General features: G+C 31.5%; 1 protein-coding gene across 8 annotated transcripts in view; it reads right to left on the bottom strand.

Moving 5' to 3' along the window:
* TBC1D32 (TBC1 domain family member 32) overlaps positions 1-15,633 on the bottom strand; it is a 175,792-nt gene that overhangs the window by 14,111 nt on the left and 146,048 nt on the right. For 6 of the 8 annotated variants that reach the window (XM_031964343.1, XM_031964339.1, XM_031964341.1 and 3 more), the window contains one exon: positions 5,273-5,461. The exons of 1 other annotated variant lie outside the window; for it this stretch is intronic. In XM_031964343.1, coding sequence (XP_031820203.1) covers positions 5,273-5,461 — 189 coding nt within the window. Of the gene's footprint in view, positions 1-5,272; positions 5,462-13,534; positions 13,975-15,633 lie in introns of those variants that run through there. One more of the 8 variants, XM_031964345.1, reaches the window with a different exon arrangement.

The following is a 15,633-nucleotide window of genomic DNA, read 5'->3' as shown; positions in this document are numbered from 1 at the left end:
TTTAAAAGACATTGCTTCCTGGCATGGGTTCTGTCAATAAAAAGTTATTATAATAATAATAAAAAAAGATTGCTTGCCTTTATGTCTTATTCTTCTCTACCAAATGTCCTAACGCATTTCTTTCTAAATCTATTTTAGATTTTAGGGTCTCATGAACAACAATTCCTTTCTATTCCCATTCAATTTTCTCTAGAGGCCTATCATAACTAGCTTTTTCTAAGATTGTATTCACCTCTTTGACTTCTCATTTATTTTATGGTTAAATTTATCTAGCTCTGAGAAGGGAAAGTTGAAAACTATTAGTATAGTTTTACTATTTCCCCATGCAATTTATTTAATTTTTCCTTTATTTGGATGCCATGCCAGTTGGTGCATATATGCATATTATCGACTTTACTTCATTGTCTATGATACCTTTTAGCAAGATATAGTTTCCCTGTTTATCTCTTAAGTCTACTTTTTCTTTGTTTGAAATCATAATTGCCAGCCCTGCCATTTTTATTTCAACTGAAGCATATTTAACTCTGCTTCAGACCTTTATTTTTACTCTATATATGTCTCTGTTTCAAGGGTGTTTCTTATAAATGATATTTATTGGATTCTGGTTTCCAATTCATACACCTGTTTCTGCTTTATGGTTTTGTTTATCCATTCATATTAACAGTTATGATTACTGTGTATTTCCTTCTACCTATTCTCTTCTATTTATCTTTCTCTCCTTCTGTCCCCTCCTCTAAAATTTGATTCTGACAATTGCCTTCTTTTATCTGTCCTCCCTTTCAACAACCTATCTTCCTTTCTTTTATTTCCCTTCTCCTCCTACTTCCCTAATGGGTAAACAGATTCCTATACCCAAATGAGTATGTATGTATGTATGCTTATATGCTTATGTGCGTGTGTGCACATACACTGTGCATATGTATGTATGATGCACACACAGAGATACTTACTTCCTTGAGTCAATTTAGATGACAGTTTGGTTCATGCATTGTCTGCTCCTGCCTCCAAATCCCACCATTTTACTCTACACTGTAAAAATTGTTCTTGGAACACCTCTTATCATGTGAGATAATTTTCCCCATTTGTTCTCTCCTTTACACTTTCTCCCATGGCATCTTTCTTTCCTGCTCATACATATTTTTTACTATCATAGCAACATATTCAACTTGCTCCTGCACCCTCTATGTAGAATCCTTCTCATCGCTCCAACAATGATAAAGTTCTTAGAAGTTATATGCATTATCTTGCCATATAGTAATGTAAACATTTTAACCTTGAGTCCATTAAATATGATTTTTCTTGAGTCCTGCATTTCAAAATCATATTTTCAATTCAGCACTGGTCTCTTTATCAGGAATGCTTGAAAGTTCTCTATGTTATTAGAAATATATTTTCCCCTTTTAACAATTATATTGTTTTGCTGGGTAGATTATCCTTGGTTATAAATCCACCTCCTCTATCTTCCAGATTATTTTATTCAAAACTCTCTGTTCCTTTAACATGGTAACTGCTAAATCTTGATCATTTTGACTATGACTCCACAATATTTGAATGGTTTCTTTCTGACTGACTGTAATATTTACATCTTTTTTCTTTATTTATTTTTGAGATTTTTAACCTATAAACTCTGAAATTTTGCTGTAATATTTCTGGAAGTCATTATTTTTCTTTCAGGTGTTAATCAGTGGATTCTTTCAATTTGTATTACTCTATGGTTCTAGGATACTAGGGCAGTTTTCTTTGAAATTTCTTGAAATATGATGTTTAGGTTTTTTTTTTTTTAATCATGGCTTTCTGGTAGTTCAATAATTTTCAAATTATTTCTCAATCTATTTTCTAGTTCATTTTTTAAAAATAAAATGTTTCACATCTATTTTTTCCATTCTTTTGACTTTTTTTCATTGTTTTTTGGTGTCTCATGTAATTATTAGCTTCAGGTGTCCAATATAATTTTTAAGGAATTATTTTCTTCAGTGAGCTTTTATATCTTTTATATTTTGTCAATTCTATTTTTTTGAGATATTATTTTCTTACATTTTTGTTGTTGTTGTTGTTTACCAAGTTTTTAACTGTATTTTCTTAATTTTCTTCCTTTGGTCTTATTTCTTTACCCAGTTTTTTTAATACCATTCTAATTTGATTTATTTATTTATTTTGGCATGAGGCAATTGGATTTAAGGGACTTGTCTAAGGTCACACCTCTCTCCAGGATCAGTGCTCTATCCACTGAGCCACCTAGCTACCCCTCTTATTTTATTCTGAAAATAAGTTTTTGGCTCTTCCAGGAATTATTGTTGGGACTGTGTCCATTTCATATTGTTTTCTTTGCTGCGATTTCCTTGTGGCTAATTTGACATTATTCTCTTCAGAGTGTCTATCTTGATCTTCCCTGTTTCCACAGTAGCTTTTTATGGTCTGTTCTCATTTTTGTTACTTGCTCATTTTCCAGCCTATTTATTGACTTTGAAATTTATGATAAAGTTGGATTTTGTTCTCAATGTGGGCATGAAGAAAGAAAGAGAGAGAAAATGCGCTCTCTTAAGCTTCGGGCTTTTTTTTTTTTTTCCTTCTTCACTATTTTCGCAGTTTTAGCTGGGAGTTTTTGGTACTTCAAAAATTGTGTGATCTGGTGAGAAATGTGTTTACTACTTTCCTGATCTGCTCTCTGGTTCTTAACCAGGTCCTTAAGAAGTCCTGATCCTTTGTGATTTCAATTGGCATTGCTTCTCAAAGTTACTACTTCTTTGGGATTGCAAGCAGCACTATTCCTGAAATATTGTGATTTCTTCTGATTCAAAGTAATATGGATTCTAATATCCCTGTTCCCTCTTGATAAAAAAGTGCTCTTCTCTGCCCTTGAACTGTGATAAAGAAGTAGGTAAAGGCAGAGGAGTTACCAAACAGCAGCTAGTCCTAAATCCAGTGTTATAGTACAGGGTCTCACCGTCTCTTTCTAACTATTTGCCAGGTCCCATGACTATCTCTGACTTGAAAACTCCCCAAAACTGCTGTTGCTTCTATCACCACCACTTAGTCCCATCTCTGGAGTTGGATCTATGTGCCTCTTGGTTAATCTTCACCCCCATGTCACCTATTTTTCCTTCTGTCCTCTTGTTTCCTTGGACTACAAGAATATTCACATTGATCTTTTGTTGGTTCTGCCACTCCAGAATTTGAAGTGTTATTTTAAAGTTGTTTGGAGAAGAATGTTGCAAGAGTTTGGCTGAGTATTATCTGTATTCTGTAATTCTGTCTCCATCCCTACTTAACAGTCTCTAATAATAGTATCACTGATTACCAAATTAGCCAAAGTAAAAAAATGTTTAACAAATTTATTAAAAATAAACACGTTCCTCTGGTTTTGTATATAGAGCCTAGAATAATGGTTTCTAACTTGTCCACTGTGGATAGAATTCATGGGTTCCCTGAACCTGGATGTAATAAAACATTTCCATTAACTTTTGGTAGCCTTTGACAACCTACGAATTTCATTTTATAAATTTAAAAACATTTTGAAAAGGGATCTATTAGATTTACAAGACTGCCAAAGGCATCTATGACACAAGAATGATTAAGAACCTTTACTCCAAGAAGATAGAATACTTTCTTATTATTTATATTAAATTTGTATATGGCTACAAGTCACTAACTACAATGTTATATCTCCCTCAGTAACAGATTTCTTTGTACTCTTTTGGTGTCTATGCATCCTTTCTTCTGATTCTGGGAAGCATGAACATTACTTATTCTTCAGAAGGTATTGACTGTGAAATATTTTTATTCTTATTATGCAACTCTATACTTGTAATTTCTTTTTTTCCCCTTTTTTATGTCATGCGTGCGCTTAATGGCACTCTTTACTGCCTCTTTTTTTTTTTCACTTCAAAACATAAAATAATCTTTTGTTTTGACAAAAATGTTTCATGAATACTATTGATATTTGTCAAATATGATTACACTGGTGAAATGAATAAAATGGAAATAAAATAAAATAAAATGAAAGAAGCCCAGAGGAATAAGAAGGCAAGTAAGAAAGAGAAAAACATTTTCTTGGGATAGCAGAGAAAGAAGTAGAAGATAGGAAGGAGAAATATAAGAGGTTTAAGATAATGAAGATGTATATCTCCATATGAAGAACAGAATATCTGAGGGAAAATGACAAAACCAGGAAAGAAAGTAAAATACAAAGAACAATCTTTGATGTTTTACCCATAAAAAAGGAAAGAGGTGGAAAGGAAAAAAATTCTCTACTTTTTAATGCTGGACATAAGGTGGGGGTATAGGCTTAAAACTATATGAAAATAATCTTAGGGGAGAGGGAGTGGATTATAGTCAAGTCAATAAATTAATATAGTTATTTATAATTCAAGAAATGATCAAATTTATTTGAATGTAACATTTAAAAAGGCAAGATATTTGCCTTCTGATAGTTAGAAGAGTACTTAAGAGATCATTTAAGTCTAATCACTTGCCTTCCCAACCCCTCCCCCCCTTTTTTTTTAACAAGTGAGAAAACTGAAATAGATCATAGGGACTTGCTCAAAATCACACCACTAGTTAATGTCAGATTATTTTAATTTGTCTTCCGATTCCATATTCAGTGAACTCATCAGCATGAAATGTTACTCAAATAAAATTCCTCAAAACTAAATTGTTATTTTGTTCTTGTCATGTGCTTAATTATTAATATTTCTAAGTGAAATTCACTCTCACAATTAATTATACAACATGAAAAAGCACAAAAATATTTTAATGAAAAACTTTTTTCAGACTGAATATTAGTATTGTATACTTAAAAGAGACTTAATAATAGTTTTCAAATTTAGTATCTTTCAAATGATTTTCTTTTGAATAGCTGGATTGTCATGTAGTCTAACATCATTCTTCATCAAACAAAAAGTAACTAAAAGATGTAATATTAATAAAAGATTCTACCAATTTCAAATTTTACAGAAATTCTTTTTAACAGCAACAAAACAACAAAATGAGGTAGGAGTTAAGTCTACCCACTTTTGATAACATTATTGCACATATTAAATAGAAGGATATAGACATGTGTATTCTTTACCAATAAATTTTTGTGTATTTAAGTGCATATAGGAATATGTATACACACACACACATATATGTGTATGTATGTATGTATATATATATACATACATACATACACATATACAAATACATATAGATAAAGAAAAGATGACTTGGTATAAAATCACTTAAAGGATAATACAAATTTGTCTGTTGCCATTGAAATTAAAAATAAACTTACTTTAAGAAAAAGCTGTAAATCCTGAGATTGGGTATGCTTTAAAATATCATGTTGTAAATGTTTTAATATAGATATACATATGTATATCTGATAATCAGGACCAAGAAAGACACAAATGGCAATGTAGTGACAGATCTCAATCCAATCCAAATAATTCCAGAAACACTGAGTTATCCATTGCTGACAAATCTAAAGACAAAGAAAAAATTCAATTTGTTAGAAATCTTCCAAAAGTTTTTTTTTAACTTTTTAAGAAATAAATTTTATTGATATCTTTGTTTTTATTATCACCTATGTTTTCAACTGTATCCTTCTACCTAACTGCCCAAAGAGACAGATATCATGAATGAAGAAAACTAAAATGGAGTAAGAGAAAAAAAAGTTAACAAACATAACTAAAATGTCAAAAAGGACATTAAATTCAAAATTCCACAATCGTAGTCCTAAGAGGATGAAGATATTTTTAGATAGATTTTTGGGACCAAATTTGTTTTGTTCATAGATCATTATAATTTCATAGCATTACTGGTATTGTCCTTCAGTTTCTTACTACTGCAATCCATTCTCCATACTTTTACTCAAGCACAGATTTGAGTATGTGACCTCCTTACTCAATAACCCTATGGCTTCTAGAATATGGCTTCTTATACTTTGCAACTGAGTCAAAAAATCTTCTCACATAAGACATTTTATCTCTGTTCTTTGTGCCTCTGCACTGGTCCTTCCCTATACCAGGTATGCACTGTATCTCCTCATCTTTGCTTCACAGGATGTTTTACTTTCTTCAAGATGCAGCTCAAGCACTTTTTACATGAAGCTTCTCCTGACTTCCTCAAGTCCTAGTGTCCTCCCTTTCAAAACATTTTTTATCTAAACATTTTATATTTCTTTTCTTCTTGTTTATTTTGAATGTATATAAATATATACATATGGACAGTACACATATACAATACAGGATATACATCTTATGTATATTTATTCACATAAATATATATGTATAGCACCAAGCATAGTACCTGATCATAGTGGAGATTTTAAAAATATTTTGTATTTGATTATTGTTTTTTCCATTTATATTGTTGCAATCACTGTAAATATCATCTTCCTGGTTCTTGTTTTATTTTACATTAGTTCATATAAATCTTATATGTTCATGTAAGTCATATAAACCATTTTCCAGTTAATAGACATCTACTTTGTTATCTTTTATATCTAAATAATGTACCCATTTTAATATTTGGAATGAGATGTTACTTTATGCTCAATTTCCGCCAGACTACTTTTCAGTTTTCCAGTACTTTTTTTTTTTTTCAAATAGTGATCCCTTGTCCCCAAAGCTTGAATTTCTAGTTTTATCAAATATCAAGTTACTCTGCTTATTTGTTTATATATATATATATATATTTTCTTCTTGAGGATTTTTTATTATGGGGGTAGAATCTATGTTTTCTTTCACAATATGACTTTTATGTTGTGAAATATTTTGCATAATCTCATATATGGCTTCTTAATGAGAGTTGGGGATGGGGATAAGGGAGAGAATCTTGAAATCAAAATTTTAAAAAAAATTGTAAAAAATATTTTAAATGTAATTGGGGGAATATTAAATAAATTTAAATTCAAAAATATTCTCATACAAAAAAAGAATTTAAGTTATGCTAATAAGTGCAAATATAGTCAATATTAATACTAATTTATTGTCTATGCTAACTTCAAGAAAAATATTTCTTTGAATATATCTTCTATTTAAGTCTACTTTTGTGTTTGCTTTGTCTAAGATTTATCTGCCTTTTTCATTTCAGCTGAAGTACTAGATTCTGCCCCAACCCTTTATTTTAACTAAGTAGATATTGCTGTGATTGAAATTAAGGTAAACTGAGGTAAAAATCAAGAAGATGTTCAATTTATTGATAAGGTTAGCAATTAACAAAAACAAAAACAAAAAAAAAGGTATCTCAGCTCCCAATCAAACCAAAATACCACAAAGTGCAAGTTTACTAGATTTCCCATTGTTTCAAAACATAGGAAACATCACAAATGAAAATTAATATAATTGATTAAAAAGTCTGAAATAACACAAATCAAAAAAAAACTGATGGAAAAATATGATTGGAAGAAAGTCTGGAAGGTGAATTTAGCTAAAATTCCTCCTATCCTGCTTAATTGTTGATTGATGTCATTTGTATTATTCAAGAATTATGGTATATAGATAACATATTTCCTTTAACTGTATAAGTTTAGTGTTATAAAGAGATAATAGATTTTCTTTAATTAAAAGTGATTTGTAAGACTGTGGAACTTTAAAATTTAACTTAGAGAAGGAAGCTGAAGTTCTGAATTTAACATAAAGGGAAAAAAAACATTATTTGGGCAATTTTATATATTATGTAGGTGGAAAAGCAAAACAAAATAAATTAGTGAAATAAATTTTATTTTCCCATATCTTACTATTTCATATATGTTTCTTTAAAAAAAAACGTTTTATTTATAGTACATATACATGGGTAATTTTTTACAACATTATCCCTTGCACTCACTTCTGTTCTGATTTTTCCCTTCCCTCCCTCCACCCTCTCCCCTAAATGGCAGGCAGTCTTATACATGTTAAATAAGCTATAGTATATTCTAGATGCAATATATGTGTGCAGAACTGAACAGTTCTCTTATTGCACAAGAAGAATTAGATTCAGAAAGTTAAAAATAACCTGGGAAGAAAAACAAAAATGCAAACAGTTTATACTCATTTCCCAGTGTTCCTTCTCTAGGTATAGCTAATTCTGTCCATCATTGATCAATTGGAACCGAATTGGATCTTCTCTTTATCGAAGATATCCACTTTCATCTGAATACATTCTCATACCCTATTGTTGAAGTGTATAATGATCTCCTGGTTCTGTTCATTTCACTCATGTAGGTCTCTCCAAGCCTCTCTGTATTCATCATGCTGGTCATTTCTTACAGAACAAAAATATTCCATAACATCCATATACCATAATTTACCCAAGCATTCTCCAATTGATGGGCATCCTTTCATTTTCCAGTTTCTAGCCACTACAAACAGGGCTGCCACAAACATTCTTGCACATACAGGTCCCTTTCTCTTCTTTAGTATCTCTTTGGGATCTAAGCCCAGTGGTGACATTAGATCAAAGGTTATGCACAGTTTGATAACTTTATAATTCCAAACTGCTCTCCAGAATGGTTGGATCTGTTCACAACTCCACCAACAATGCATCAATGTCCTAATTTTTTCATATCCCTTCCAACATCCATCATTACTTTTTCCTGTAATCTTAGCCAATATGACAGGTGTGTAGTGGTATCTCAGCGTTGTCTTAATTTGCATTTCTCTGATCAATAAGTGATTTGGAACACTCATATGAGGGGAGATAGTTTCAATTTCATCTGAAAACTGTCTGTTCATATCCCTTGACCATTTACCAATTGGAGAATGGTTTGATTTCTTATAGCGTCTATATATTTTGGAAATGAGGCCTTTATGAGAACCTTTAACTGTAAAAATATTTTCCCAGTTTGTTGCTTCCCTTCTAATCTTGTTTGCAAAAAGATTTTTTAATTTGATGTAATCAAAATTTTCTATTTTGTGATCAATAATGATTTCTAGTTCTTCGTTGGTCACAAATTCCTTCCTCCTCCACAAGTCTAAGAGGTACACTATCTTATGTTCCTCTAATTTATTTATGATCTCGTTCCTTATGCCTAAATCATGGACCCATTTTGATCTTATCTTGGTATATGGCATTAAGTGTGGGTCCATGCCTAATTTCAGCCATATTAATTTCAGTTTTCCCAGCAGTTTTTGTCAAATAATGAATTCTTATCCCAAAACTTGGGATCTTTGGGTTTGTCAAAGACTAGATTGATATAGTGATTATTTTGTCCTATGAATCTAATCTATTCCACTGATCAACTAATGTATTTCTTAGCCAATATCAAATGGTTTTGGTGACTGCTGCTTTATAATATAGTTTTAGATCAGGTACAGCTAGGCCACTTTCATTTGATTTTTTTTTTTCATTAATTCCCTTGAAATTCTTGACCTTTTGTTCTTCCAAATGAATTTTGTTATTTGTCTAGGTCATTAAAATAGTTTCTTGGGAGTCTGATTGGTAGCATTAAGTAAATAGATTAGTTTAGGGAGTATTGCCAATTTTATTATATTCACTCAGCCTACCCAAGAGCACTTACTATTTTTTCAATTATTTAAATCTGACTTTATTTGTGTGGAAAGTGTTTTGTAATTTTGCTCATATAATTCCTGACTTTCCTTTGGTAAATAGATTCCCAAATATTTTATGCTGTTGACAGTTATTTTGAATGGAATTTCTCTTTGTATGTCTTGCTGTTGGATTTTGTTGGTGATGTATAAAAATGCTGAGAATTTGTGGAGATTTATTTTGTATCCTGCAACTTTGCTAAAGTTATGAATTATTTTTAATAGCTTTTTAGTAGAATCTCTGGGGTTCTCTAAGTATACCATCATATCATCTGCAAAGAGTGATAGTTTGGTTTCCTCATTGCCTACTCTAATTCCTTTAATCTCTTTCTCGACTCTTATTGCCAAAGCTAGCGTTTCTAATACAATATTGAATAATAATGGTTATAGTGGGCAACCTTGTTTCACTCCTGATCTTACTGGGAAAGGTTCTGGTTTATCCCCATTACATATGATGCTTACAGAGGGTTTTAAATAGATGCTCCTGACTATTTTAAGGAAAAGTCCATTTATTCCTATATTCTCGTGTTTTTATTAGGAATGGATGTTAGATTTTATCAAATGCTTTTTCTGCATCTATTGAGATGATCATATGGTTTTTGTTAATTTGGTTATTGATATAGTCAATTATGCTAATAGTTTTCCTAATATTGAACCAGCCCTGCATTCCTGGTATAAATCCTACTTGGTCATAGTGTATTATTCTGGGGATGATTTTCTGTAATCTTTTTGCTAATATATTATTTAAGTTTTTAGCATCAATATTCATTAGAGAGATTGTTCTATAATTTTCTTTCTCTGTTTTCAACCTACCTGGCTTATGTAACAGTACCATATCTGTGTCATAAAAGGAATTTGGTAGGACTCTTTCAATCCCATTTTTTCAAATAGTTTATATAGCATTGCAGTTAATTGTTCTTTAAATGTTTGATAGAATTCACATGTAAATCCATCTGGTCCTGGGGATTTTTTATTAGGGAATTGGTTAATAGCTTGTTCTATTTCTTTTTCTAAAATGGGACTGTTTAGTCTATTTACTTCTTCCTCTGTTAATCTGGGCAAGCTATATTTTGAAGGTATTCTTCCATTTCATTTAAGTTATTGAATTTATTAGCATAAAGTTGGGCAAAGTAACTCCTAATTATTGCTCTAATTTCCTCTTCATTAGTGGCAAGTTCTCCCTTTTCATTTTTAAGACTAACAATTTGATTTTCCTCTTTCCTTTTTTTAAATCAGATTTACTAAGGGTTTGTCTATTTTGTTGGTTTTGTCATAGAACCAACTCTTAGTTTTATTAATTAATTCATTAGTTTTTTTACTTTCAATTTTATTAATCTCTCCTTTTATTTTTAGAATTTCAAGTTTAGTGTTTGACTGGGGGTTTTTAATTTGTTCCTTTTCTAGCATTTTTAGTTGCAAGCCCAATTCATTGACCTTCTCTTTCTCTATTTTATGCAAATACGCCTCTAGAGATATACAATTTCCTTTTATTACCGCTTTGGCTGCATCCCACAAATTTTGGTATGACATTGTCTCATTATTGTCATTTTCTTGGGTGAAGTTATTAATTATGTCTATGATTTGCTATTTCACCCAATCTTTCTTTAGTATGAGATTATTTAGTTTCCAATTATTTTTTGGTCTGTTTTCCCCTGGCTTTTTATTGAATGTAATTTTCATTGCATTGTGGTCTAAAAACGATGCATTTACTATTTCTGCCTTATTGCATTTGAGTTTGAGGTTTTTATGTCCTAATATATGGTCAATTTTTGTATAGCTTCCATGAACTGCTGAGAAAAAAGTGTATTCCTTTGTGTCTCCATTTAGTTTTCACCAAAAGCTCTATCATATCTAACTTTTCTAATATTCTATTTATCTTTGACTTCTTGCTTATTTATTATGTGGTTTTATTTACCTAATTCTGAGAGTACAAGGTTGAGATCTTCCACTATTATAGTTTTGCTATCTATTTCTTCTTGCAGCTCTCTTAATTTCTCTTTTAAGAATTTAGATGCTACACCACTCAGTGTATATGTGTTTAATATTGATATTGCTTCATTGTCTATGTTACCCTTTAGCAAGATAAAGTGCCCTTCCTTATCTCTTTTAATTAGATCAATTTTTGCTTTTGCTTGATCTGAGATCAGGATGGCTACCCCTGCTTTTTTGACTTCACACGAAGCATAGTAGATTCTGTTCCAACCTTTTACCTTTACTCTGTATGTATCATCCTGCTTCAAGTGTGTTTCCTGTAAAAAACATATTGTAGGATTCTGGCTTTTAATCCAGTCTGCTAACTGCTTCCTCTTTATGGGGGAGTTTACCGCATTCACATTTATGGTTAAAATGAACAATTCTTTACTTGCCATCTTCTTAACCCCTGTTTATGCTTTTCTCCTTTCCTTCCCTCTTACCCCTCTCCCCATTATTAAACTTGTGAGCACCACTAGCTTCTCACAGTCCTCCCTTTTTAGTATCCCTCCCCCCACTTTAGAGTTCCTACCCTTATCTCACCCCTTTTCCTCATAATTTCTGTATTCCCTTCCATTTAGCTTACTCTTTTCCTTTTCACTTTTCTCCTCCCACTTTTCAATGAGGTGGAAAAAGCTTCACCATAAATCAAATATGTTTAATATTTTTCTTTTGAAGCAAATTCTGATGAGAGTATGATACACACTATGTTCATCCCCCTCCATTCTTTCTCTCAGATATAATAGGTTTCCTTTGCCTCTTCATGAGATGTAGTACACCCACTTTACCTTTTTTCTGGTACAATTTCCTTTCTACCTCTAGTTTCTAGAATAAATTATACATGTGTTCTTTATATATCTTTATAGAAATATAGTTCCCAAGATTTCTTTTTACCTTTTTAGGTTTCTTTTGAGTTCTATATTTGGAGATTAAACTTTTTGTTTAGTTCCAGTTTCTTCATCAGAAATAGATGCAATTCACTTATTTTGTTGAATGTCCAGCTTCTTCCCTGGAAAAAATTCTCATTTTTGCTGGGTAAGTTAGTTTTGGTTGCATGCCAAGTTCCTTAGCTTTTCGGAATATCTGATTCCTGGCCTTTGATCCTTTAATGTTGATGCTGTTAGATCCTGGGTAATCCTTATTGAGGCTCCTTTATATCTGAGTTGATTTTTTTTAGCAGCTTGTAATATTTTTTCCTTCGTCTGATAATTCTGGACTTTGGCCACTGTATTTCTTAGGTGTTTTGATTTTAGGGTCCCTTTCAGTAGGAGATCGATGAATTCTTTCAATTTCTATTTTACCTTCTGTTTCTATAACTTCTGGGCAGTTCTCTTTGATAATTTCCTGGAAAACAGTGTCTAGGCTCTTTTTTTTATCATATTTTTCAGTGAGTCCAATAATTCTCAGATTGTCTCTCCTATATCTATTTTCCAGGTCTGTTGTTTTCCCAAGAAGGTATTTGACATTTTTTTCCATTGTTTCATTTTTTTGGTTTTGCTTGACTGATTCTTGGTGTCTCCTCGAATCATTCAATTCCATTTGTTCAATTCTGATTTTCAATGAGTTATTTTCTTCTCACTTCTTTTATATCTTTTTCTAATTGTCCAAATGAGTTTTTAAGTGAGTTGTTTTGTTCTATGGAATTTTTTTTTCCATTTAGCCAATTTTATTTTTTAGAGAACTATTTTCTTTTTCCAATTCACTTCTGTTTTTCAAGGATTTGATTTCTTTATCCACTCTATCTTTAAATGAGTGTGATGACTTATCCAGACTCTCTTGCCAAGCTTCCCTTTCTTTTTCTCATTTTTATTCTAGCTCTCTTGTGACAGCCTTTTTAATTTCTTCTATGAGAGTCTTGTGTGTTGAGGACCAGATCATATCCCCTTTTGGGGATTCATCTGGAGACAGTCTGTTTTTAGTCTCCTCCGGGTTTAAAGTCTGCTCTCTATCCATACAGAAGCTATCAATGGTTAGAGTCCGTTTTAATTTTTTGCTCATTTTGTCAAAGAAGAATCAAAGAAAACAAACTAGCAAAAAAAACAAATTCAGTCTGCTTTTTTTTTTTTGGGGGGGGGGAGCAGGACTGGATGGTATCTACAGACTGCAGGGGGCAGCTAGGGATGCACTAGCAGGACAGTAATGGCTGCGCTGAGTCTGCACTCTGAGACTCTAAGACTCTGAGAGCATGCTGAGACATTCTGGATGGATGTGGCCAGGTCAGGAGAGACCCTAGCTTTTCGGTGTTATAGTCTTTACCTCCTGTGTTTACAGCTCCTCTGCTGGTCTACTGGCTTGCTGCCATTTTGCATGATTTTCTTCAGCATTTTTATAGCTCTTTTATCATTTGGACAAGTCTGACTTTTAATGATTTCTTCAATATTTTTGTGCCTCTTTTACCAATCTATTAAGTCTCTTTTTACTTGTATAGCTCTCATTCTTTTTCCAACTTTTCCTCTATTACTGTTATTTGAATTTTTTTAATCTTGTGTTTGCTCTTTTAAAAAAATGTGTAAGATGTATTAGAAAAGAAACAAATTTGAAGAGAAAGATTCATCAGGTAAACATTACATAAGAGTTAAGAGTATGTGATATATTTCAACAGTGAAAGGAGTACTTAAGCAAAAATCAGTAAACAGAGATTTTAATCTAGATTTGATTACTTATCAAGTCAACCAACCAATCAATCAACATGCATTTAAATTTCAACTGCATGCTAGGCACTAGAGATATAAAAAGTGAACAAAATAGTCCCTCTGGCCTTAAGCAAGTCATCAGCTTAAATTATGTTTCCTCTTTAGAAAAATAGAAAGAATTATTTGCCCTCTATTTGCCCTTTCTTAGTTATATGACTGCTCTGAGGGCTAAATGAGATGGGAAATATGAAATTATTTTGAGAAACTCTATACTACTATATAAATGTTATTAGTTAATTAATGATGCTATTATTAATATTATCATTAACATATTATTCATAAATAATTGTCTTATTTGGACATATCATAACACAGAATTGACTCAGAGTCAATATACTCAGACAAAGAGTATATGGAAGTGTTAACAGACACACCAAAAGTAGTATAAAGGGCTGTAAAAGTGTGGGCGTGGTTAAAAAAAGAAAAAAGAAAGAAGAAAGAAGAAAACAGCATATTTACATATGGAGTGACAACAGAGGAAAGTTGGTCAAGTAACAACAAACTAATTTTGGTCATGGCAATACATGAAAAGTTTGCACTAAAAGATGAAGAAACTGTCATCCTCACTAGTAGGAAGAGGGACCTCTCCACTAAAATAATGTTTCTTTTGAAGTACTGAGGGACTCTTACAATTATCTACACATTTCATGTCAACACTAATGTTCTAAGTTGATAATGGATTTAAATATTAGAAGTGCACTGGAGATAAATAGAAATTAAGTAACTTCATCAGTTTAATTTTAAAATATAGCATATATAATTATACAGGATACTTATGTGGGAAAAGATGACTGGACATTTCATCAAAAGGAACTTTAGCTACAAAGTAGGGAAAAAAAAATCTCAAAATGTGAACTCTATAAAAATGTTTTCCTTTTGCCCATCCCAGATTATACACAATATAGATTGTTTTTCCTAATAATCTTTTTTATATGTTATGTACTTATTGCCTTAAATTATGTCTCAGAAAGTTGTCATGATAGTACTGAAAAATTAAGGATTATCTTGAGACTTAGACTAAGATATTCTAAGAATAAATTGAACTACTTTTGGTATTATGCTTTATATAGCATCTTATATAAGGAACTCAGAATTTATTTATATTACCTAATAAATGTTCACATCCTCAATGTGTCACTGAAGTAGATGAAATCTCTTTCTGCAAGTCACTATTGTTCAGTGATTCTTGAGATTAAAAAGTTAAATTCATTTTGCCTGCCATAAGCAATGCCAATGTACTTTAATATAAAATGTATGTAGTCTGATTTTTTTTTTAATGTGCCAGTGATTTCTCATATAGAATGAAAAATATTAACTTCAGCAATGCGATTGCTAGTTGGAATGATACTACGAGAAAGACAAAGAAATAACATGCTATTTTTATATATGTGTAGAAAAAAAGAAGAAAAAAGAAAGTAGAACAAAGAAGAGACATAGAGACAAAATGTATGTATACTTCT

This window comes from Sarcophilus harrisii, chromosome 4, assembly GCF_902635505.1.
Source record: "Sarcophilus harrisii chromosome 4, mSarHar1.11, whole genome shotgun sequence".
In the NCBI taxonomy this organism is placed as follows: domain Eukaryota; kingdom Metazoa; phylum Chordata; class Mammalia; order Dasyuromorphia; family Dasyuridae; genus Sarcophilus; species Sarcophilus harrisii.
Note: the sequence above shows the minus strand (reverse complement) of the source record. Positions and strands in the feature narration are given on the sequence as shown.